Source organism: Chenopodium album, chromosome 21 (genome assembly GCF_948465745.1).
Source record: "Chenopodium album chromosome 21, dcCheAlbu1.1, whole genome shotgun sequence".
Taxonomy (NCBI): Eukaryota; Viridiplantae; Streptophyta; class Magnoliopsida; order Caryophyllales; family Amaranthaceae; genus Chenopodium; species Chenopodium album.
The window spans coordinates 1,069,895-1,095,201 of NC_137854.1; the positions used below are offsets into that span (position 1 = coordinate 1,069,895).

General features: G+C 35.8%; 4 protein-coding genes across 5 annotated transcripts; 1 reads left to right on the plus strand and 3 right to left on the minus strand.

Moving 5' to 3' along the window:
* Nucleotides 1-4,203: 4,203 nt before the first annotated feature.
* LOC145601099 (putative pectin methylesterase CGR2) lies at nucleotides 4,204-8,309 on the minus strand. Its single transcript, XM_081657034.1, has 7 exons — nucleotides 8,002-8,309; nucleotides 7,271-7,452; nucleotides 7,037-7,076; nucleotides 6,553-6,582; nucleotides 5,575-5,949; nucleotides 5,269-5,324; nucleotides 4,204-4,568 (listed from the first exon to the last, which is right to left on the minus strand). The coding sequence occupies exons 2-7, from the start codon at nucleotides 7,391-7,393 to the stop codon at nucleotides 4,416-4,418; spliced, it is 777 nt and encodes a 258-aa protein (XP_081513160.1). The 5' UTR covers nucleotides 7,394-7,452; nucleotides 8,002-8,309; the 3' UTR covers nucleotides 4,204-4,415.
* A 2,773-nt stretch (nucleotides 8,310-11,082) lies between these two features.
* On the minus strand, nucleotides 11,083-16,123 carry LOC145601666 (GTP-binding protein At3g49725, chloroplastic-like). The gene is made up of 13 exons (XM_081657717.1): nucleotides 15,626-16,123; nucleotides 14,947-15,011; nucleotides 14,770-14,835; nucleotides 14,561-14,650; nucleotides 14,303-14,415; nucleotides 13,549-13,617; nucleotides 12,951-13,095; nucleotides 12,787-12,842; nucleotides 12,654-12,704; nucleotides 12,485-12,539; nucleotides 12,345-12,401; nucleotides 11,894-12,013; nucleotides 11,083-11,798 (listed from the first exon to the last, which is right to left on the minus strand). The coding sequence occupies exons 1-13, from the start codon at nucleotides 16,065-16,067 to the stop codon at nucleotides 11,316-11,318; spliced, it is 1,812 nt and encodes a 603-aa protein (XP_081513843.1). The 5' UTR covers nucleotides 16,068-16,123; the 3' UTR covers nucleotides 11,083-11,315.
* Nucleotides 16,124-17,004: 881 nt separating this feature from the next.
* Nucleotides 17,005-20,408, plus strand: LOC145601864 (DUF21 domain-containing protein At2g14520-like). 2 transcript variants are annotated; one of them, XM_081657948.1, is made up of 11 exons: nucleotides 17,005-17,214; nucleotides 17,439-17,515; nucleotides 17,607-17,690; nucleotides 17,779-17,892; nucleotides 18,006-18,092; nucleotides 18,197-18,336; nucleotides 18,442-18,529; nucleotides 18,785-18,858; nucleotides 18,985-19,106; nucleotides 19,201-19,469; nucleotides 19,556-20,408. In XM_081657948.1, the coding sequence occupies exons 1-11, from the start codon at nucleotides 17,037-17,039 to the stop codon at nucleotides 19,598-19,600; spliced, it is 1,278 nt and encodes a 425-aa protein (XP_081514074.1). In that variant the 5' UTR covers nucleotides 17,005-17,036; the 3' UTR covers nucleotides 19,601-20,408. The 2 variants fall into 2 exon arrangements, with proteins under 2 accessions (XP_081514074.1, XP_081514073.1); XM_081657947.1 differs by having other exon boundaries at nucleotides 19,201-20,408.
* LOC145601863 (putative pentatricopeptide repeat-containing protein At5g65820) lies at nucleotides 17,545-23,426 on the minus strand. Its single transcript, XM_081657946.1, has 2 exons — nucleotides 21,038-23,426; nucleotides 17,545-18,133 (listed from the first exon to the last, which is right to left on the minus strand). Exon 1 carries the CDS (start codon nucleotides 23,077-23,079, stop codon nucleotides 21,115-21,117), a length of 1,965 nt encoding a protein of 654 aa, XP_081514072.1. The 5' UTR covers nucleotides 23,080-23,426; the 3' UTR covers nucleotides 17,545-18,133; nucleotides 21,038-21,114.
* Between the last annotated feature and the right edge of the window lie 1,881 nt (nucleotides 23,427-25,307).

Sequence of the window (25,307 nt, forward strand, 5' to 3'; positions counted from 1 at the left end):
ATTGATATTTTTTCTATCGATGAATTCATTAGTGAGGACAAAGATTGAGAAAAATTATGGAGATTAATCTCTTAGGTGAGAAAATACTGAATCGAATATAACTTATGTATGTATGAGCTATAAAAAAAAGTATAGAAATGTAATATTATCACACTCTAAAATATGTTTTAAAAATAATTTTCATCACGACTCGATACCATTTAAAGAGTTATGTTAAACATGACGCGACGTTTTCAATCCTTTACGAATATAGCTAAGTAAAGAGAAAGATCGAGAAAATTAAAATAGCGATCAATATCGTGAGATTAAATGAAAGAGTGTCTTAGTCAAACAATGCTGGAGATGTATTGTCCCCGTTGCATGGAACCGCCCAAAAACAAAGATATTAATTAGGTGCAAAATGAGCTAATATATATATATATATATATATATATATATATATATATATATATATATATATATATATATATATATATATATATATATATATATATATATATATATATATATATATATATATATATAACAAGTTCCTAAGTAATTAAGCAAGCAATGCAAGTGATAGTACGTACAAGATGAAGAAGACTATCACATGAAAATGGCTTCATCTTTCATGCCAACTGTTAAGAAATGAATAATAATAATAATAACAATAGAAGTATTTGAATATTTCAAGACAAAAAAATGCAACTGTTCTGAAAGAAACACTTGGTTCTTAATTGGATGGACTTTAATTCTACTAAATCAGCATCTAAAAATAGCTGGTATTACAAGGACTTCTTGGCTGTTTTCGGGCATTTTTAGTTCAGTCTTCACTCTTTCTGCAACTTTGACAATTTTACTTCGACAATTATTATACTAATTCGTATTTGGATAACATGTATTTTGTACGTTTTAATCTTTGACATCAATTGTTAATAAAGTTGTTAGAGTTAGACTTTAAAAAAGTTGTTAGAGTTAACATAACTTCATGTAGTAGTGTGATCTAGAAATCTTCTTATTATTACTTGCATTTTCATAATTTTTTTTTTTCACATGATCGTCGTTATATATAGATACTTCTAACGTGGAATATATGATAACATATATGATCAAATATTTGTAACAAAGGTCAAGTAGTATTACCTAATATTTTGAAAAATGAGAGATATAGCTTTCATTAAGACAACGTGGGCTACTATGTGGAGAGGGGATGGGAGAAGGGAGAAACCCTAACTCAAGGACCAATTAAAATCCATCCTTGTGGTTGTGCCATAAATCTCCCACCTGATCTCCTTGTGGCTTTGTGGTGTTGTGGGCTCGCTCTTAACAAGGAATATTACATTGCACAAAATTTATATAGAGTAAAAATCAGTATTCATTTTAATAAAGATGGATGATTACAAATTACTCTATATCTAAGATAGCAAAAATATTTAGATCAGTGTACAATGCAATCGAGGTACTCAATTGCCTCGATAACGTCCTTACACACACGTATATATAAGTGAACTGCGATGGCTTAGGTAAAATACGAGTGAGTATAAACTCATTTCTCATCATCATGCATGCACCGGTTTTTTAGAAACACCGGTATCTTACGTAGTATTAGTAGGTTTTTTTTTCTTACGTAAAGCAGTAATTTATAAATAAATATCTAAATGACGAAATGATTTCCTTATTTTTAAAATATAAAGCATTGATTAAGAGAGAACATATAACATCCAGTGAAAGATACACTTATTTGAAGCTACTTAATAATATTAGGATAGAGACAATTCAGAGGAGGTAGATGATAAAGCATTAAAATCCCTCTTTGGTGGGGAAATAGTGTATCTTCTAGCAATTTTGCATTATTTTTGCACACAATCATTGCCTGATGTGAAGTGTGAATCAGTGAATTCCATAAACTTCATAGATCAAAGTTTTACGCTATACAAGTAATAGCATATAATGTTACATTTCTTTCAATCGTCCTACATTAAAAGTCTTATATATTTAAGTATTAAATGTCACAATACTCGCAACTTATTTTATGTGAAGGCATCCAATGCAATTGTATAAAGTACAAGTATAAAATACGAACCTCACCAATCTCATCCTTACGGCCTTACTCAATATAAAAAATTATTGTCTGTATATGAACTACTATACATGTAAGATATTGTTGTCCTTATCTTCTTAATCTAACATTCTAACTACACATGTAGTGTACTATTGTGTTATTTTAAATTTCTAATAGGATAAAGCTACATGGGTCTTAGTCCATCTGGACTTTGTAAGAGGCATCCGAAACATATACAAAATGAAGCTGGGCTTGTCTGGCCCGAATAAAAAACCCAGGTTAGTGGGTGGGGTAGTTTTACACTGTTTCAATTTAAAAGGAATGGTTCCAAAGAAACATTTCCTTAAGAGAAAACAAAAAACTGGGTTTGGACCACAAAACCTGGATTATAAGAGTATAAGGCCAACATTATGAAGATCAAATCTCATTTCTTGCTTGTGGACTTGTGGTAGTAAGGAACATTGCTTAATGTATGTGTTTTACCATGGTAAAATCAATAGAAATGTTTTTTTTTCCTTTTAATGTTTACAATTTTACAAAAGTTAGTAATGTAGACGGTATTCAATCTCAGACTTTTAACTACTATCCGTTAGAATTAAAAAAAATATGATAAATGACATTCATACGGCAATAATGTGTTATGGTTAGATTATACAAGCATTTCATCATAATACTTATTAGCCAACAGAGACGGATTGACTTTTAAAGCTACCATAGTTGCATGGCAGTTGACAAATTTTAGACTGTACAGAAAGATAAGGAACATTGATACTTTGGAACTATAAAGCAAACTCTTGTAGTTTGAAATTTGCCCCAGTCAGTATTGAGCTTTTGTCAATCTCCCTCATCGTCGATGAGTTAGTTTTCCTCACTATGTACTTATGATCAGAGTTGGCAAATCTATGACCACATAGAAAGCGTAAGAACATGATTTCATTGAACAAAAAAAGGTACTCCGTAGTTTAGAATTCGCCACACGTTCGTGAGCAAGCGCTTAGTCAATCACCTTCATTGAAGTATTATCTTTCCGCTCCCTTGTTTACTTGAAATTAGAGTTTTCATATTGGGTTTTTCAGCCGAATCATGACTTCGTAAAATTTTAGAGTTGTCACATCGGATTTTTGAGCTGGACCGTGAATTCGAATAAGGTTTGATTTAAGTCACGCTTGGTATAGACTCAAGTTGATTTCCTAGAAATCCAAATAAAATTAGTCAGTAGAACCAAATTGCCCATTGGACTTTTTATTCCAACATTTGAGGGTTCCACCTCAATTTCATTGTTTTGGTCCATAAGAAAATATGCAATGAAGAAATTCAAAGGTGGACCAACACATATTTTGGATGTTTCAATTTGTGCAGTTTCTTTCACCTTAGCTCATGATGTTTCAATGATGTAACTGAGTATTCTGCAAGTGTCCCAGCACTTTTGAAGCTCAAGGTGCTGCAGTTTAACTAGTAAAAATAGTATAGTATAAGTTCAATCGCATGGTTTTAAAGGTTTCACTATTAAATTTATGTTAATTTACTGAGTATTCTTTGTACTCCGTAGATCATAAAGTATTACTCGTAATAGTAACAGATAGAAAATTTTCTACACACTGAAAGATATATTACCCTTTTTTTTTTTTTTTTTTTTTTTTTTTTTTTTGTGCGTCTAGACTAGAAAAAACTATAAAGGGCAATGATGTAGACGAGACTTAATCCCAAGTCACTACCATGTACTTATCAAGACTTTAACTAACTAAATTAGTTGACATCATATTGCGTTATTATTTGCATAAAAGATTGCCCTACTCTTACGCCCATACATTCTATTCTTTTGATTTCTTGAGAATATTTTGATGAGAATTATCTTGTTAAAATGATGCTACAATACGCATAAATGCTAGTCTATTGCATCATATTTAGGCTCTGGAGTGGCCATTTTAAGCTATCTTATTAGCTTAACATCCCTAAACAAACTCATGCACTATGAAGTGAGTTTATTATAACATCACTGTTCCTTCTCTCACAAAGCATAGTCAAGCGAATTTATTGATCGAGTTCTCACCTTCCATCTACGAGGTAGATAGTATTCATTCATCAAGGAAAGAGGAGGATTGTAAGACAGTTTTTTCAGTTCAAAAACAAAAAATACTTCTGAATTGCTAATCAGTACATAAACCATAAAATAAATAATTTCCGCACTTTGATTAATAAATATTGAATGTATGGATTTGTAAAACAGTGAATAACACAACAAAAAGTGATTTTGAATCAACGTATCCTACACCAAACTAGCACTACACAACATAAGGTGTATACTCTGTGTTGAAGCACCCTTTCTATTAATATGCATCAAGCACCTAAAAAGGCTAAAGCCCTTGCAATGTTAATGAAACGATTTCAGGTGGAATACTTGGCAGCTTGGCTTGTATGACTCTTTGATGCTAGCTTGATCAAACTTTTTGGCAGCAGCTTCATTTACGTCCAAACCAATCTGAACAAAAAACTTCACCCACCAGGACTGACTGCGCATTTTAGCCTACAGGAAGAATCATCAGAAACAAAGTGTCATTTCACTTGAGGCTTCCCACATATTAAGCAGCTTAAAAGTTTGCACTTTGCACGCTAGTCAAAATTGATAATTAGCATATTAGACCAAACACCTGAGTCAAGATGATCTTATCTCATATATAGACAAATTCACCCAGTATCAAAGGATTCTTTATTTTTTTTTTAAAAAAAAAAATACCAATACCCCCCATTAGTCAGGAAAACCTCATAATGCCCCTATCGGCCCTATGTATGTAAAGGATACATTTTATACTGAGATGGATATACCATCTCTATCTATAATCCACCTTTCATTTCAGGCCAAGCTGGTAATCTCTTTTGTTTCCCTCCTTTTTTTTTTTTTTTCCTTGGGGATCCAATGATGAGAAATAGCCAATTCAAGGGATGGAAACATTTGAAATTATATTTCCTAATTCAAACTTTCAGAAGAGGGTAGCAAGTAATGAGATCCATTTCAAATTATACTGTATGTCAAAAATTAACAATAGAGCGAATGGAGAGAGTCTTTGTGGATGACTTCATAAGATAGACTACTGGTTCATGCAGCTGACCCAATTTCTCTTTAGGAAAAGGCTATGGCTTTGTTGTTGTTAACAATTAACACTATGCAGATCAAATTCTGAAATAAACAATGATTGGGTATTGGGTAAGAGTCACTGGGAACTCACCGGGCGTCCGAATTTGGACAGCTCTGTAACTCTGGCTCTCTGCTGACCAGGAAAACCTACAAATATATGTATATAACATTAGATAGGTAACTAAACAAAAGTTTGATAGCTAAGCAAAGTGGCCTTTCAAGCAGCAGCATCAAGGAATCTACAAAAGTTTATTAGAATTCATCTCAAAGCTTGCATTAAAGGCCCGCATGTATGAAACCATGAAATTATTTAAAGAAGGCACAATCTTTCCAATGAGTTGCTGCAATGCTTTAAGAAATAAAATTGAATGAGGAAAAAAAAAAGATATTGCCATACCAGTGAATATTACTATGCTATCAGAAGCCACTCTTGCTAATTCTGGAAGAGTTTTGTTCAGATACTTTGGTGAGAGGTAATCTAATGCATCTGAGACGATAACCAATGAAAATGATTGTGATCTGTATGGCAATGGGAATTTGATATCAGCAACACGCACAATGCCCTTTCGCACAAGACTTTTGCAGTTTGAATCAGCATCCTCTAGGTCATATGGTTCCACACCCCATGCCTCAGTATCCTCTTCTTTTAATAGCTTAGAGACCACAGAACAAGTATCAGGCCCAACATGCAAAACCTTGTGCATGCCATCACTGTAAGCTTTCTTCAGCAGAGGTATTGCCTTCTGAAGTTCGAGTGTTCCAGAAAACTCACCTGCATAAGAGATGAAAAATAAAAGTTACATCTCAGAAATCAGTTACATCAATCAGAGCAAAGGCTAAAATCGGAAAGTAGAAAGAGTAACCAGACTACTAGAGGTGAACAAATTATGTAAAAACAAACAAAAAATGTCTAGTTGCTAACTACTGGGCTGCGGTGCAGACTAAGTGTTGCTGAACTGCTTTTCCAAGCAAAACCTCTAGAAATGTATATTTAAACCATTGACCAGAAGCTTCATACAAAGAGGCGAAGTTTTCTGTTATACAGAAAGTAGATTTTGATTTAAAAGAGCTAAAAAACCTAGAAATTCAATTTGCTTGCTATCCAAAAAAAAAAAAAAAAAAAAAAAAGAAGTGGAAACCTATTTGCATTAAAGAGCTTAGCATAATTTTGGTTCTGACTGACAATTGATAACTGCGGACACAATTTATGTCAATCAAGAGAAAGATTACATAGCTTCTTTTCCTTTATATACACAGAAGAAAAGCAAACAAATCATACAAAATATTAAACTGAATGAGACATGAATCAACGAAACCAATAGAAGATATGTGCTAGGAAATCAATCAAATGTTTGAAATGAGCAAGTGTATCTACCTTCAATTCTGCTAACAATGTCTTTTTTACCTGCAAGATACAAAAAACCAATTCAATACGTGATCACTAAATAATCCTTAGGGGGAGGAGGGAACCAAGGAAGGGTTGAAGATTGACATCAAATGCTTAAGGAGGCACTGTATAAGCAAGAAGAAAAAGATGGAACGGAGACGTAAAATTTCCATAAAAACAAGAAGCAAAAATGTAATTTGTTTAAGAAATCAGCTAGGCAATTGCATGTCCTTGTTCAATGTAGTCTAGAAGAGTTTCAATGTTCAATCTACAGCTCAAGGATTAGTAAACATGTTTATGGAACATATCTACTCCACCAAAATACTAAAAGATAGGAAGAATTGCAGCTTTTCTGTAAAGAAATATGGAATCTAGAAAGGATTGATGTCAATCGGATACAGTTCAATATGATCATATCATAGGCATATAAGATAACAGTTACGAAAAAAATAGAGCAGAATGCAAGACGCACCTGAGCCACTGTATAGATACCCAACAATAAGAAATACACCCTGCAAACAAAAATATTGATAGGGTTAGAAGCAAAATCTATGAAGTACACATATCATGTATCAATATATCTAGACAAATGGACAGGATACATGGTATCAGATGATTATGATATAATTATAAACGACGTAAAAACATTAATCTGGTGAAGATACAGTCAATTGATGAAGCAACTGCTAGAATGTCAAAGACGTACCAACGCAACAAGGGTCACCGAAACCAAGGGAGATGAGCGTGTCTTTGATGGGAACGCTCCTGCTAGCGGAAACCCTCCATTGCCCACCAAACGGCGAGTAGGATTTACAGGTCTCCTTGACATGACTTCTTTCTGTTTACAGTAAAATTATACTCCAATGTATGTAGATGATACAAGTTTACCTGAGATTAAAGATAATGAAAAACATAACATGAGTTAAGCTACAAATCAAGTTTACTACATCTAAGAGTGAACCATCTCAAGAAGAATCCACATTATCAAAAACGAGATCTTTGATTAAAAGCTGGCGAATTGTATATAACTCAAACTATTATAAAATCAGAAATAAACACATCAATACATAGATAAATCAAGATATTATTCTACCAAGCACCAAAATTTAATCGAACCCCATTATTACTAATCATCATATAAATGTGCACAACATTTTTTAGTATAATATATGCAATTCATCAATCAAGCATAGCATCACAGATCTTACCAACTAAGAAATTCAAAGAATCGAATTATTAACCATATAGATTCGCCCTTGACTAAAAACCATATAAAAATGTAACAATAAATAAATAAATAAACAGATGTTGAAGCAATACAGATCCATAAAAATAAAATAAAATATCAATTCCGCAAAAAACGAAGAACCCAGTTTAACAAATTACTAATCACAACTAAAAGAAATAGAAATCACAAGAAATGGGGTTTGAGATTACCACATTAACCAATCCAACAATTGAATAATTTGATGCACTTATAAATCCAGATCCACTTAAAAATTTCCTATCTTGCAAGTATAAAATTAGTGGGTATTTGATAAAGAATGTAAAAATGAGTTGGGTATTTTAGAAAATGCGAAAAAAGTAAGAGAGAGTGAAGATAGTGTTGTTTAAAGAGGAGAGAGAAAGAGGGAAAACAGAGTGATAGAGCGCGTTTATTGTATGAAAGGTGGAAAGAGAAGATCAGAAGAGAGTGAAGATCTTATAATACGCGGTGGGGCGCAGAATAAGCCATTGTTAAAGGCTCATTTCATTTCATTTCATTTTATTTTATTTTATTTTATTTTATTTTATTTTTAAAGATTGCAACTTTATTTCTCACTCTTCACACTCACTGCTGCCCACTTGCTGTTGCTGTTGCTGTTGCTGTGTGTTAAGAAGTGTCGGCGTTGATGCAATTACTTGTATCTAAAGGGGTACTTTTGTCCTTGTTTCATCGATCTTATTCAGACATTTTACATTTGTTAAAGCAATGTACAAGGTGTCCTAGGAAGGAGGTTTTCATTATGTAGTACTTTTATATATACAGATTTTTGTGTAGATCTTGAAAGGGATTAAACTATGTAACAGTCAGCCAAACAGCCCATATGTTGTTAATAACTGCCTATTATGGAAGCTTGCAGCTTGTAACTACTACTACTATAACAAATTTTCGAAATAGATTTATAACCGAACCAAACTCATAACGAGGACTTAGGGTCTGTTCTGATTTACTAAACTGAGCTGAATTGAACTGAATTGTTTATGAGAGAAGGAAATTAGGAACTGAACTAAACTGAAATTAAGTTGAAGAAAACAGGCCTTAATTAACATATTGGTAGGCTTATAATGGTTTCAAACCAACTTTATAACTTACATAAACACCACCTATATCCACTTGAAATTTGGAAAAAATTCCAAAATTAGTTCAAAAGTGTAGATTATAGCCTTCAATTTTGAATAATTTTCAACTTTTCTGCATCTAAAAAGGAAGGAGGATGAGAGGCTTTTCATAGATCCCACTAGATCTCAAGAGGTCATTTGGGATTTCTAAGGGAGAGAAAAAGGTTGGGCAACTCTCCCCTAAGAGGCCAAGATTGAAATAGCCTCATAATGGAGCCAAACTTATTTTTGAGACTTTATAGATCTAATGGCATATTTGTTTTAGTCTAAAGCCAACTTTTGTAACCCAGGATACCTCCCAAATCCATTTCAATTTTGCAAAATTTTTTCGAAATTTGTTCAAAAATGTGGATTATAGGCTTTAGTTTAAGATAATTTTGACGAGGTGCTTCCCATGGACCCTATGAGACCTCAAGAGGATATTTTAAGTTTAATGGAAGATTTAAGGAAAATAAATGGTTGAGTAGCTGACATTCGAGATTTTCAAAATAACCTTGTAATAGAACCAAATTCAATTTTAGGACTTTATAGATAAATTGGTAAGCTTATAATGGTTCTAAACCAGCTTTTGTGACCCTAGCTGGGAGACATCTCTTACATCTACTTCATTTTTTGTTTTTAATAATTTCCAAATTTGGCTAAAAAGCGTGAGTTGAAGCCTTCAATTTTCGAAATATATTAAATAGTACATAATATTGAAAATCAACATTATAATAAATTTGGGAATAACAAACAATACAAAAGAAGATGAATGAGTCCATATGAGACATGGGTTATTATTGGAAACATCTCTTCTACTACCAATAATAATGTAACATAATTTCGAAATAGCAACACAATTCAATCAAACAAAACTCGTATTTGAGACCTTATAAACATCTTTATAGGTGTTTTATGATTTCAAACCAACTTATATGATCCCTGGGGCCACCTCACACATTTAGTTTATTTTTGGAAAAAAAATTTCAAATTTAACCAAAAATCGTGTATTATCTTTCAATTGGACAACTTTGGACCCAAAAAATAAATTGCTGAAATGCTTCCCATGGACCCCAATACACACTGGGAGTCCATTTGGGTGGGTGAAACCATTCAATTTGCTTTTAAACAGTCCATTTACTTGTTTACAACTTAGGCCGATTTCATCAATTAACTCAAGGCCACCACGGACATTTATCACAACATATAATGATCATATATGGTTCCAAATGACATTATATGAACCCAAAATGTATTCCCTAGTATCTTGAAATTTTTCGACGCCTTGGACCTGAAAAAAAAAATTGCCAAAATGATTCCCATAGACACCAACAGACCCCGAGAGTCCATTTGTGTAGATGGAACCATCCACTTTGCCTTAAAATTGTCAATTTTGAGTTTTCGTACATGCCACTTGTATTGGCTATAAGCTTTCATGGGGCCTTTATGTAGCTGAATAATGGTCGTATATGAGTCTAAACAACATTATATGACCCCGGGAGGCATCCCATATTATCTCGTGAATTTTTGACACCGGGTCCCGAAACCTCCTAAATTGCTTCGATTTCGTGTATTAAAGCCTTCAAATTTGGCTTCCATAGATCACTTTTTCACTTGGCAAGATTATGCATCCCGATACTTCTAGGATTCCCAAAGGACTTAGAGAGTCATACTTAGTGTCCGAACAGTCTCATTCATGTCTTTTCCATCCTTAATTATCATGTTTTAAGGCAAAGACGACATACCCTCAAATGCCAAGAATATCTGTTTGTATGCCTTGGCCTTGGGTGCACATGTCTTGTGCCCATGCCCTCACACCCCCTTGCACCATCAAACACCCCAACACTTAGCTAGGCACTGTGCTATTTTCATTTATTTCCTTTTCAATATTCACACCAATACCAAACATTCACTTAAAATAAATTATTGAACCATGGATTTTTTTTTCCTTTAGTCAGAATAATTTAGGTGAAATGCCACCAAATTGACACTTTTTACATAGCTAAATTAACTTACCATCACTCTAACCCTCCATGCCCTAACTCTCCAGATAGTGCTCAAAAACCAACTTAATGATAGGAATCTATACTTTCTAATTCTATATACGTAGTATACAACACTGACTCTTCCTAATCAAGTATTCCAAATCAACAAAAGCAGTTCAACATCCAACTACATTATTTATGTGATAGAAAATCGTAACAAGAGAACTAACAATAGTTGGGCTACTTGTAAGATACAAAATTCTACATGAAAATAAAAGACCGACATTTTTTGGTAACCTCTTTGACAGTTAGTTACTATTAACTAGTATGGAGTATAACCAACATGCACATTATTTGTATGGTTGTACGAGTTGTGCCTATTATGAAGGGAAAAAAAGCACGTTATTATTCCACGGCAATACCCACCTTCTCAGCTTGAATAGGCCGCCACTTACGGTCAAATTCACTCTTCTCCAGTACTCTCTGTGAAGAACGTTGCTCCTTGTCTATCTGCACCAGCTTATCGTCAATGAGCTCAAGCAGCTCTTGCAATCCTACCCCTGTTACTGCAGAAGTTTTGACATGTGGAATGTGTTTACTTTCGGAATGAGTGTCTGGGCCATCTTCCTTCATGCTTGCTTCATTTAAGGATTCTATTTTCTGATCAATTACTCCAGTCAAAATCTTAGAAGAGCTAAGTTGATCTCCCTCATCTTCATTGCCATTCCTTGATCCAAGCCATTCACTTGAGTCGTCATTTTGTTGGTTCTCCTCTTTTTCTTCCTGCAGTTGTTCATCATTTATTTCATCTTCATCCTGTACGAACCTGTAGTCATTGTCATCGTTGAAATTTCCAACCCCAGTGTCTGTATCTCTTTCAACATCAATCTGAGAAATTATTTTTAAAAATTTAATTCATCATATAATATCAATGGAGAATGAGAAAAAATAAAGAATTGGAAAGATTTAAGATATCGATGTACCTTGTTCCAAACCTCAATCATGTCTTCAATCTTTTTCCCTGAAACACCTATTTGTCGCAAGACATCTAATACAGCTTCTCGTTGCTCCTCAAGATTCAATGCACTGGAATCCAAAACATGCTGTCCATCATGTGCATAATCAATCACCAAAAAGTTTCATGATCATTGAGCGAAGCACATTCAGTTATAAATCATTTATGCAATTTTTGGGGAAGATATAGAAAATCCTATTATGCCAGATCCCTATGGAACTCAGCCCAGATTTGCAGGCCATGCTGAAGGGAAGGGGGCGTGGGCAAGGGAAAACCCCATCCCCAAACACTGTAACTGGTAGGATTTCTAGTTTACTACCTCGTGGTCTAAACTACAAGATAGAGCTACCTTGTTGGTTCCCAGATCATTAATGAAAATAGCATTGACAATGCAAAATCTAGATATACAAGACAATTACCACAAGTAGATCTGCTTCAGCAACTTCTTCCAAGGTAGCATGAAATGCTTCAATTAGCTGCAAATTATGCACATTAGAATTTTAATATACCACATATTCTAAATAAGGACAAGTATAAGCTACATGTCCTGTCAACTCACTTGAACCGGCAAATCTGAGATAAATCCCACTGTATCACTAAGCAAGACCTTCCTCCTGAAAATAAATAATCTCATAAGGTTAGGTCTAATTTGATGCCATATTACTTCACCATACTCCAAAACCAGCCACAGGAAATGAATGTTGGGGACTCCCTATGCAGTTAATTACCCAGAAGGAAGAGCAACACCTCTGACTCTTGGGTCAACTGTCGCAAACAATCTGCACACATTGAACCAACATGGTGATATAATTTTACACCATATGTAAAAGAAGCACTTTTGAATTATGATAATGAATTTACCTATCATCGCTATACAGATCACTATCTGAGAGCGCACTAACTAAAGTAGACTTCCCCTGTAGTTGAAGAATTATCCAATCAAAAACATAAGATAAATAATTCATCTCTGAGATGCAAAAGAAAGGCAAGGGAAAACTTTAGTGTAGGAGGTGTTGATCACTGACAGCATTAGTGTACCCAACTACAGCAACAGTGGCAAGCCCTGGAGCATCTAAAACACCTTGCTTTCTTCGACCAGCACGCTGCACAGCACGTGTTTTACGAACTTCTTCAATTTCAGCCAGCAGGCGCTTCCTTCTTTCTGAGATTCTGCCATTGTAAGTCCAAAATTAAGTTCACTGCAATTTCAGTAGAAGCTTATCCGCACATACTAATATAAACATGTCGTCCAAGCATGAGGTAATGTAACAGAGTTGCTCATGGAGAAGTATATAGTGCGATGAGAAAGTCCTAGGTACACTTCCATGCAAAAAAGCTAGAGCTCCTCCAAAGTGTGTGATTTAGCCTGTACACTGCTTTCAGGACTAGCAGTCTAGCATTGATCACACAATTTGTAAGATTCAACCATGATCCACACAAATCAGGGTTTATATGTAGAAAGACTAAGAAACAACTAGACAGGTATGATGCTCGATATGATTTATTATTAACACATAGCAATATGCACTGCATCCTTCATTAACAAATACAACCCTTCACATGACAAGAAAAGTAATCACCAAGTTCATAAAGTTTTAGTAAAATCTGATTTAAGAAGTAAACCTTCGACGTTGAAGCTCAAGCTCGGTTTCCCCAGCACCACTTATAAAACCACGACCACCACTTCCTCTCCTGTAATGGGAAATAATGCAAATTAGAAATGCTTTCAATTACAGACCATTGAGACCAATGAATAAAATCAAGCTCAAAAGGTTATAAGCTAAAATGAGAAACAGCTGAGACATAGACCTCAATAACATGTGAAGGGTCCCCACTGCAGCAGAACAGTTTTCATGATTTCATTGCCAGGATGGCCCAGGTAAAATCGGTTACTGGCTCATGTCAGAAGATAACAAGGACACAATGAAACAGACAAATGAAACAACATTGTTTAGAAGGGCCCAAAATCATCATGTACTACTCGATCAGTTATTAATCTCATTTTTCAAGGACACCTACCCCATAGGCCCATAGAGACTATAAATCAGAAATCCATACGCAGCCCACTCGACTTTGGGAATTAGGATGCAATAACCAAGAACAATCTAAATCCTGATCAAGTATAACTAACTTAATAAAACAGATCAAAATTGTCATTGTGTCCTTCACAAGTTTGTCATTCTCCTGCTGTTTAGTATTAAGATCTGGCATTAGACATCAAGTTTCGTGAAAACTAGAAAGCAACTTAGCTTACTTTTAACAATGGCAAAATTACAGAAATCAACTTTCTTAGCCACCAGCCCAACAAATTCTAAGCTTCAATTAAACTTCCAGAGTATACATAGACAATTCTGTATAAAGAGGGTAGGGGACTTACCCTCGAGCACTCACAACTTCAGCTTCTCCTTTTGTTCCAAAAGTGTAACGTCCATCAGAAGCCCGTACTCGAACAAGCCGACTCTTCTTATACATTATAGCTGCTAACTCAGCCTGAAAGTCTAAAAAGATCAGAAGAAAATTGGCTAGTTCCAAAACAAAGTCATATCTTGATAAATGCAAGGTAATAACTTATTAACTTCTGATTTAATCAGGGAAACCACAGAAAACGAATAAATGAAAACAATAACTACTATACCTGAAGTTTTGCTTCCTTAGTGTATGCATGAGCATTAAAAATCTCAATAATAAGGCCCACACGATCTAACACAGGTTTCTCCCAAGCCCTCTACAACAGAATGAATGCTCACTCATAAGTACTCAATATACTACAACAATTAAAATTTTCCCTTGCAATATTTTACTTGGTTCATTGAAAAAATACAAAGTACAAGTTAAGCAACTTACTTCCAGATTTCTCTGCTGAATTGCAGACAGTATTGCATTGACAAATACAGCATCCATTTCACCTTGCTACGTGAACATAATGATAATGGATCAGAACACAGCTAATCCATAATATGTAAGTGATATAGTATCACTTGACACTTGTACAGACATCAAATAAGATTATAAGTTCCTTGCCTCTGATTCAATGGCATGTATATGGCATTTAACGTTTTCCACTGTCCCCGGTCCAAAGAATGTATCTGCACATGTATTAAGTGCATTATCAAAATGATCTACACACTCTTATCTTCAACATATACACAGATACACCAAATCAAAACCATCACAATATTATTCACCCCATCCCTCAACTCACCAATTTATGTCAAACTCAAATATATCAGGCATTATTTCACAATCACTGTCTATGTTCATCATCAAACTAAACCTTCTCAAATCAATAATTCTCATACTATTCCAACAGCTCAAGGAAAAACCATAAGCCATTACGATTTTAGTAAAGGTGACAACTTTTTCTAATTATCCCAAAACAGCATTGTGTGACTTTATTTCAGGATCAAGAGAGTAAATCAAAAGCACATACAAGAAAATGCCGCAAACGTACATATGAGTACATGACATTTTTACCAATTTACTACGAAGTACATTGCTTAACACATATCAACCCAGTGTTCTACTTTGGATTACCCCACCCCCATTTAAAACCCAACTGCCTACACTAAAGATAAGAAATAAGATATGACGACACGTGATTTTGTCATAAATTCCTACGTAACCCCTTATGGTTACATTTAACAAAATACTAAATTAGAAGGGAATTTTGCGAAATTAGATCAAAAGACTAAGAAGCAACCTGAGCGGCCCTTGCCGGAACTAGAAAGTGGGTTCTGAACAACAACATGCGGGGGCGATTGTTTCAGACTCAAATCAGTAGAAAAGTAACCATCTCTTTGCTCATCCAACGAATTAGCCAGGTTAAGAGCTTCGTTAAGCTTGGCCTGTAAATTGGCATTTGGTCGGACACGTGGCTGAACCACCAAAAGCTTCGGAGTACCTTCAGAACCTCGATTTGGGTCTTCCTCATTTGAGTTTCTACACAAAGAGGGTGTGTGAGAGAAGGGGCAAAATGGGGTTTTGAGAGATGGGTTTGAAGAAGGGATTGCAGGGGAAGAAGAAGGTGGTGAGGAGAGAGAAAATTGAGAGAAGAAATGACGGGATTGAAGTTGAGAAAGCCGCCTGAGTTGTGATTGTAGAAGGGAAATTCCTTTGATTGCTAATTGATTCTTGTTTATCATGCTTGTTTTCTTGTTTCTTGATGAATGTTGCTGTGAAAATTAGATCACTGAATGAGACTTGTAGTCGTAGATGTTGAGGAGGTTTAACATGCTTTCAAAAAAAAAAGGTTTAACATTGGCGAATCTGGCAATAGATGGTTCCAGTGGGCTGTATCACACTCGAGGCATGGTCCGACTAAAGCCCGTTGGTGGCTCAAGTCTCCTTGGTCATTGTTGGACCGTGTTTAGTACAGATCAAAATGGCAAGACAGGCGACTTATAAGTCATAACACATAAGCTGGCATGATCTAACTTCTTCGTATTACTCATTTACTCGTAATTAAGAAAGGAGGTGACCTACTTTGGGCCATGCTGCCCATTAGCGGCATGACCCAATACTATGTCTATTGTGTTAAATTGTGCAAAATAAGGTAAAGTTCGCAATTTTACTCTCAACTGATGTTTCGGGTTTTTATTTGTGTAGAGATAAGTAGATCAAGAATTCCTTGACACATTGACAAAAAGATAAATATAGCATTAAACAATACTATCAGACATGCTAGAATTTACAGGTGACATGCTGACATAGCCCAAAATAGAAGATGGTGAGTTGTGGATATATGCTTGTACACAACAAAGCAGGGAATCAGGAACAGCACCAAATCTTCCTCATTTCAAAAGATTTCTGCTGATTCTGTTCATCAAATCAAACCTACTTTTATTCCAGCTTAACTCTTGATTTACACTTTTGGCGGGCCTTAAAAAATTGTCCTTTCTTTCAATATAAGCAACCAAGAGAATACAGGCAAAAAGTTGTCAGCTTCCGGTTCCAGACGTTTCCAGTATTTGAAAAAATCTTGAAACATTATCTCAATCAAGACTGTTAAAATCATTGAACTCTCTTTCTTTCACTTTCATTTGATCAGAAAAACCTGAGAGCTCATAATCAATACGAGAAAGAAAGGAATAAAAGCGAGGCAGTGAAGTTGAATGGCAGTGCAGTATTCGTGTTGCAGTTCACAATTCTTCATACGAATCGCGATATGCTTCATACTGGTAGTGTTTGCTGGGTTGATGTCTGGACTCACCCTGGGACTCATGTCCCTCAGTCTTGTAGACCTTGAAGTGATAGCTAAAGCTGGATCTCCCTCTGATCGTAAAAATGCTGGTAATTTCCACACCTTGTTTCTTTGCTTCGTCTTTAAAATTGTTAATTAAAAGAATAGTAAAGCCCTGTTCTCTTCAACCAGATATAGTTTATGTTATAGTTTAATGAACAGTTGCAGCAAAATTCTTTTTTTTTTTTTTTTTTTTTTTTTTTTTTTTTTTTTTTTTTTTTTGAAACCAGTACAATTCATTCATTTAACAGTAGTAAGTTTTTTTTGTATGCAGCAAAGATATTACCTGTTGTCCAGAGACAGCACTTGTTGCTCTGCACCCTCTTAATTTGCAATGCAGCAGCCATGGAGGTAATTTACCATAAAGAAAGAGTGTTGAATAAGATCAGTATTTTGGTATGTATGCAAAAAAGTAAAACTGATAAAAATGACATTGTTGTAGGCCCTTCCTATATTTCTTGACAGTTTGGTTGCAGCCTGGGGTGCTATTCTTCTTTCAGTGACACTGATACTATTGTTTGGTGAGGTGGGATCTCTATAAGCCTATAACTAGTACTCTTAACCAAGATTGGAAACCAGAATCAGATTTAAACTAATATTATGTTGCACTACAGATCATCCCACAAGCTGTTTGCTCGCGGTATGGCTTGGCAATTGGTGCTGCTGTTGCCCCTCTTGTTCGAGTTCTTGTCTGGATTTGTTTCCCTGTTGCATATCCGATAAGCAAGGTGATAGAACTAACTCAATATGCTCTCCATTTCTCTCCTTATTTTCCCTTCCAAATAACAGGTATATTTCAGAATCTACATACGTCCTTTCCTCATTTTCTCTCCTTTACCAGCTATTGGACCTTTTGTTGGGGAAGAGACACAAAGCAATGTTTCGGCGAGCTGAATTGAAAACTCTAGTTGACTTGCATGGAAATGAGGTAGGCTGCACCTTACAATTTATTCCTTAATGAACAGAAACCTGGTAAACAAGACAACGAAACATAAGCTGATAATCCATATTCTATACATATGAGCTGAACAGGCAGGAAAAGGAGGAGAACTTACCCATGATGAGACTACTATCATAGGTGGAGCACTTGGACTCACAGAAAAAACTGCAAGAGATGCTATGACTCCTATAGAAAACACTTTTGCCATCGATATTAATTCTAATCTTGACAGGTGAACTTTATTATCACAAGATCTCTTTGGAAGTTTGAATCTGATGGAAATGAATATGTCGGGGTCCAAGCAGTAAAATCTCATATTTTCTTTGTAATATGACAGGAATTTGATGAATATGATATTGGATAAAGGACATAGCAGGGTTCCAGTTTATTATGAGAATCCAACAAATATCATAGGCCTTGTCCTGGTACTTTTTCACTTTTATCTTTGAAGTTGTAAAATTGACAAATCCAGTTTCACTTCTATGCAGAATTGATTGTGATGATCTTTAGTAAACTTGAAACATGTTGAGAATTTGAGATACCATGAAGTTGTAGTAATGAAGCTGTCAGTGACAGCTTCTTGTCAATGCATATTGCTTTCATAAGGATAAATACAAAAAATTCAGGCAGGTGCAGTTTATGTCTTGCCCTCTTACTCCAATGGCTTCTTGCCAATGCAGGTGAAGAATTTGCTGAGTATTAACCCAGAAGACAAGGTGCCGGTAAAGAATGTCACATTTCGCAAAATCCCAAGGTACAATAGCTTTTTACACAGATAAAATATAAGGCTAGAATGTGGCATGCAGCATGCATGCCATAATACAAATTCTTAGAAAAGAGGTGCTAAGTTTTTATCTCATAATTTAGCTTTCTATCCCAGGGTTTCAGAAAACATGCCTTTGTATGACATACTCAATGAATTCCAAAAAGGCCATAGTCATATGGCTGTTGTTGTTAGAAATAGTGACTCAGAGCTGTCAGCCAGCAAACATCCACAGGAAGGTATGCAATGTACATTTATGCTCTAAAAGCTAATGTCTTAAGTTCTTAACTTCCATCCAATTTATTTCCTTCCTCAATTATGATAAATTTATAGAACCTTTGAGAGAGGTGAAAGTGGAGAAGGATGGAAAACAACTACCCCAAGAAAAGCAATTGAGAAGCAAGAGGTCACTGAAGAAGTTGAAGAGCTTGCCTAAGACTACTCATGAATTTCATAGAGAAACTTCTAAAGGAAAAAAGTGGTCAAAAAATGTGGAATCTGAAATTTTGGACATCAAAGAGAAACAACTTTCTGAGCTCTCAGGAGATGGAGAAGCTATCGGCATAATCACAATGGAAGATGTCATAGAAGAACTGCTACAGGTGAGTCACATTATAAAAGCATATAACTATTCAATATATGCCAAGATTCTAAACCTTCTATATTCCTGGTTCTGTTGTATGTGCAGGAGGAAATATATGATGAGACTGATTACAGACAAGAGAATTTATAACACAGGAATCAGGATCAGGTGCTAACATAGCTGCTTTAGTTGCGAAGTTTATTCTTTAACCAGAATTTTTTTTTTTTATTTTTTTTTTTTTTTTTGTGGTGACAATAAAAAAGAAAATCATGCTGTAATATAATATTCTGGAAGTATTGATACTGATATTTCAAACTAGTATGATTTCTGTATTTCTTTTAAATAACTGTACTTTGCTCTTGCAAACAATATTTACATTCCTGTTATTTTGGTGTAAAAAGGAGGGTTAATTGTTGATAATTTCTGTATTACACAAATGCTAAGCTCAACAGGAATGACCCATAACAGCATAACCACAATGAGAACCTGTGTGAGATTAACAGCATTCAGGTTGATGCATAAAAGGCATGACTGAATGAGTAGGGATACGATGCCTATTGAAGCCACTTCACAGAGTTCACACACACAAAAGCATAAGTTACCAGAACACTAGGAATGGGATTATGGGCATAAAAACCAAATCAAGCATCACATTTACAAGGGATCAGCATAAAATAAGGTTGTGCTGCTGTGGCCATGGAAGAAATAGAAACATGGTTCAACTTTGAGACCTTTGCTTACCTATGTTATCTAGATCAGCACAACCCTCAAAATCAGCTCTGATTCAGATTATGGCAATTAACAAGAAGTGCAGTTTATTCCCTCAACAGGAGTAGACTTATTCAGAACTCCAAACATGCATACAGGTGATACAGCCATAAGGATCTGCAATATAGAGAACCTCCTATACAGGTAAAGCACTCTGAGAAGTCCCTCCCATTGCTCAAGCCAAGCAATGTCAAATCTCCAATATTGCGCAGCAAATAAAACCAAGAAAACCAAAAATTATTTCTAATACAGTAAGTCGCATGTCTGTTGGAAAAAACCTATTTATATTCAAAATAAAAATTCCTTGACTTCCTGTCCTCCCACTTTCCTTATTCACGTTGCTTTACTCTAATATAGTCCTATAGAACATCCTGCTCCCTCAAAAGACTGATCTAGCCTCTAGGCACAACTAGTACAGAATGCAGTTCCCTTGAGTATTATGTCCAATTATCCATAGAAATGTAGAATATATGCACAATCAAGAGCATATGGGCCTAATACTCTAACTGTCTTGGGATAAGTAGTTGGTAGAACTAAGCTTCACACAGAACCAAGTCAATCAGTATGCAATCCAGAGATTGACTAACAGTCTAAGGAGGTACAGATATCAGCTTTCCTATCTGAGAAATATTTTGAAAGACATAAATGACTTACATTATGACAACAAAAGTAGAAAAACGTTGGGTTACAAAATTGACAGAATAGAAGGCATCTTCTTTAAAGGTTCTGGAAATTACATAAAGGTGAAACTAACTATGATTGAAAAAGTAAACAAGGCATAACAGAAGTTAATGAGTTGTGGTTGGCAAGAAAATGTACCTGATATGGGGCTCATGTTTCCAATTTACAAACAGAACTCCATCTAAGTTTAGCTTTTAAAGCTCACGCACCATTCATCAAATAACAATGTCAACTTTACTACGACCTTGGCCCCACTGACGTCGACGAGCCATCCTCTTTCTTCCATCAGTTTTTGCTTTATCTTTCTCCTTCAAATCCCTCTCTCCCCTTCTTTTGTACATTTTGAAGGTAATCTGTCTATCAGCTGCCATCTTCCTCACCTTTTCTGTTATTTCTGCAGCAATTTGTCTGTTATACAGTTTTTTCAGGCCCTTCATTAATTTTGCAAAAGTGCTGGGCTCTGGCATCACATCTGCATCCATCATTTCCAAGCAATAAGAACATGCCTCTTTCACATGCCCCTTTGAGAAGAGTGCATGGATCCAGATTGTCCATGCATAGACATTCAACTCACATCCTTTTACAATGATACATTCCCACACATCTTTAGCTAATTCAAGCTTTTCAGCTCGTAAAAGGGAGTTCAGTAGGTCCTTAAAAGTACCATACTGGGGAGCAGATAAAAGCCCTCTGTTAATCATTTCCTTGAAATAGTCACAAGCTTCGACTAGACAATCCTGCTCAACAAGACCATGAATCATTATAGTGAAGCTATCTATCCCAGGACTAAGTCTACTTGCCTCCATCTCATTCCAAAGTTCAATACCTTCTTTTACCTCCCCCAACTTGTATGCCAAACGGATCAAGGTATTGTATATTTTAGTATCTGGAAAGCAACCAATTTTTTTCATCTCATCCACAAGCTCCTTACACTCTTCAAACTGCTCCTTTTTCTCATGAGCCAAAAGTATATGCAGATAAGTAGTTTGATCAGGGGTGTGGCCTCGCCGAAGCATAGTATCTAGAAGCTCATAGGCTTTATCAATTTTTCTGCACTTGCATAATCCACTAATCAAGGCATTATAGGTTATGATATCAGCATCACAATCACTTTTCTCCATGTCATAAAAGACTAGCATTGCTTCCTCGGTTTTCTCCATGGAACAAAGCGCCTGGATCAATACTGTGTAAGATGCTGCATTTGGCTCACAACCCTTCCTCCTCATTTCTTTCAAAAGATCATAAGCATCAGCCATCTTCCCAGCCACTGCATAGCCGTTAAGCAAATTATTGTAGACTACTATATCTGGTTCAAACCCGGCCTCCCTCATTTGGACCAAGACATGCTTTGCTTCCAACAGTTTCCCTTCTTTACACCATCCATACAGCAAGGAAGTAAAATGCTTGAGGCTTGGCGTAAACCTCATCCTCATATCCTCAAAAAGTGAGGCTGCCTCCTTGACACTACCATTCTTAGCCAACGCATCCAGCAAACACCCAAAGACATACTCGTCAGGCTCACACCCGTATTTAGGCATCTCATCTAACACATCAACTGCCTTCTTAACCATCCTTGCAGAAGCAAACCTTCTCATCAACACAACAAACACATCTGGGGTAATCAACCGCGGACTCTCCCTCCTCATTTCCTCTATTATTGCCCAAACCGTTCCGAACTGCCTCATTTTGGCTAAAGTCCTAACCATGGCCTTATAGACATCATAACTATGCCTGTAACCAGGCTGCTTCGATGCCCATATGAAAAACTGATAAGCTAAATTCCCCGCATCCCCACATCGGTTTAATACCCGTTCCGTTAGCCCGAGACGCATAATTATACCAGATTCTTGTAAAGCAAGCTCCAATTTTGGAACCCTAGAGTGGAACTTCCTCAAAATTCGATAAATTTTTTCAACATCAGCCTCAAATTCATCAAATTTACGATCATGGGCAATACTGTTTTGTGAATCACTATCCAAATGAACCAATCCAAACCCATTTTTCGGGTTCATAAATTCAGGATTGAGTTGGGGTAATTGATTTTGACGAACTGGGAATTTATTAGAAGGGGAAGAAGTGTTGGAGTAATTGGCAACAAATGTTAATCCAGCATAGTATTCAGAGGGTAATAACAGAGAAGGATGACTGTTCTTGCAGATATACAATGATAATCTACGCATTTTCTCTCCCTCTCAATTTACCAATGTGGTTGATAACTTGAATCAATAAATTCAATCAAAATTCAAAAACGAAATCTTAATTGAAATCCTAGAGTCGAATCAATGGAGTTGAGATGCTATTAACACATAAAAGATGACATTTTTACCTGTTCAGGAGTTTGATGGCTTCAGCAAAGCTATGACAAATTGTTATTATCTTCCCTTTCTAATCTCTCTATAAGTTAGGATCACGAAAGCTGAGAATATTAGATGAAATTTCTGGTTTTTCTGTCGTTGACAGTTTTTTCTGTTGATTAGGGTTTTAAGGATACCGCTTTTCCTCACGACTTCACATGAGCACCATGAAAGACAAACAGAATGAGGTGATTGAAGTTGGAGAATGAACTATCCCAAGGATCTCTAGACTTTTCGCCACCGGCTCCCATAACATCAAAAATTCCTCAAAACTCATGGATAATAACCTTTAATTTTGAAAATTTTTGACCTTATTTCGCACGGAAATAAAAACTGCCGAGATGTTTACCATGGTCCCTAATACCTCTGGTAGTCCAAATGGGTGGCTGGAACCATCCAATTTACCTTAAAACTGTCAATATACCCATTCGAAACTTGTACCCATTTCATAAACTCAAGCCTACCACAGATATTTTTGACAACCTGTAATAATCATATATGATTCCAAACGTCATAATATGACCCTAAGATGTATCCCCTAGGATATAGACTTATCGCCACCGGGCCCTGCAACACCATAAATTCCTCAAAAAGCGTGGATAATAGCCTTGAATTATGGAATTTTTAGACCTTTTTTCGCAAGAAATAAAAATTGCCGAGATGTTTACCATGGTCCCTAATATCCTCCGCGAGTCCAATTGGTTGGAATGGAACCATCCAATTTGCCTTAAAACGGTCAATTTACCCGTTTGAAACTTGTACCGATTTCGTAAACTCAATTCTACCACGGACATTTGACAACATATAATGGTATATATGATTCCAAACGTCATTATATGACCCTAAAATGTATCCATTAAGTTCTCAAAACTTTTCGCCATCGGGCCTCGTAACATCATAAATTCCTCAAAAAGCATAGACTATAGCCTTTAATTTTGAAATTTTTTGACTTTTTTCGCCCGGAAATAAAAATTGCCGAGATGTTTACCATAGTCCCTAATACCCTCAGGGAGTCTAATTGGGTGGGTGGAACCATCCAATTTGTCTTAAAACGGTCAATTTACCCGTTTGAAAATTGTCCGTTTTTTTGTGAACTCAAGCCTACTACGGACATTTTTGACAACGTATAATGGTCATATTTGATTCCAAAAGTGATTATATAACCCTAAGATGTATCCCACAGGGTCTCAAGACTTTTCGCCACCGAGCCCCGTAACATAAAAAATTCCTAAAAAATCGTGGATAATAGCCTTCAATCATGGAATTTTTTAACCTTTTTCCCCTGAAACTAAAAATTGTCGACATGTTTACCATGGTCCCTAATAGTCTCCGGGAGTCCGTTTGGTTGGGTGGAACAATCCAATTTGTCTTAAAACGATCAATTTACCCGTTCGAAACATGTACCGATTTCGTGAACTCAATCCTACCACGGACATTTTTGACATTATATAATGGTCATATATGATTTCAAACGTCATTATATGACCCTAAGATGTATCCCCCAGGGTCTCAAGACTTTTCGCCACCGGGCTCCGTAACATCAAAAATTCCTTAAAAATCGTGGATAATAGCCTTCAATTTTAGAATTTTTTGACCCTTTTTTTCTCTCGGAACTAAAAATTGCCGAGATATTTACCATGGTCCCTAATATCCTCCGCGAGTCCAATTGGGTGACTGGAACAATCCAATTTGTCTTAAAACGGTCAATTTACCCGTTCGAAAATTGTACCGTTTTCTTGAACTCAAGCCTACTACGGCCATTTTTGACAACATATAATAGTCATATATGATTCCAAACGTCATTATATGACCCCTTAAATGTATCCCCCATAGTCTCAAGACTTTTCGCCACCGGGCCCGTAACATCAAAAATTCCTCAAAAACCGTGCTCCTTGGATAATAGCCTTCTAATTTAGAATTTTTTAACCTTTTTTCGCCCTAAAATAAAAATTGCCGAGATATTTACTATGGTCCCTTATACCCTCCGGTAGTCCAATTGGGTGGGTAGAATAATCCAATTTGTCTTAAAACGGTCAATTTACCCGTTCGTAACT

What these genes read in the sequence shown, in the direction of transcription:
- LOC145601863 (XM_081657946.1), bottom strand. Translation starts at nt 23,079, where the DNA reads ATGCGTAGATTATCATTGTATATCTGCAAGAACAGTCATCCTTCTCTG.
- LOC145601864 (XM_081657947.1), top strand. Translation starts at nt 17,037, where the DNA reads ATGGCAGTGCAGTATTCGTGTTGCAGTTCACAATTCTTCATACGAATC. An exon ending in ATATCATAGGCCTTGTCCTG is followed by an intron (nt 18,530 to 18,784) that starts GTACTTTTTCAC and finishes TTGCCAATGCAG; the next exon opens with GTGAAGAATTTGCTGAGTAT. An exon ending in ACATTTCGCAAAATCCCAAG is followed by an intron (nt 18,859 to 18,984) that starts GTACAATAGCTT and finishes TTTCTATCCCAG; the next exon opens with GGTTTCAGAAAACATGCCTT.
- LOC145601099 (XM_081657034.1), bottom strand. Translation starts at nt 7,393, where the DNA reads ATGTCAAGGAGACCTGTAAATCCTACTCGCCGTTTGGTGGGCAATGGA. An exon ending in CGGTGACCCTTGTTGCGTTG is followed by an intron (nt 7,077 to 7,270) that starts GTACGTCTTTGA and finishes TTTTGTTTGCAG; the next exon opens with GGTGTATTTCTTATTGTTGG. An exon ending in TAGCATAGTAATATTCACTG is followed by an intron (nt 5,325 to 5,574) that starts GTATGGCAATAT and finishes ATATATTTGTAG; the next exon opens with GTTTTCCTGGTCAGCAGAGA.
- LOC145601666 (XM_081657717.1), bottom strand. Translation starts at nt 16,067, where the DNA reads ATGATAAACAAGAATCAATTAGCAATCAAAGGAATTTCCCTTCTACAA. An exon ending in TAGTTGGGTACACTAATGCT is followed by an intron (nt 12,843 to 12,950) that starts GTCAGTGATCAA and finishes CTTCAACTACAG; the next exon opens with GGGAAGTCTACTTTAGTTAG. An exon ending in TCTCAGATTTGCCGGTTCAA is followed by an intron (nt 12,402 to 12,484) that starts GTGAGTTGACAG and finishes CATAATTTGCAG; the next exon opens with CTAATTGAAGCATTTCATGC.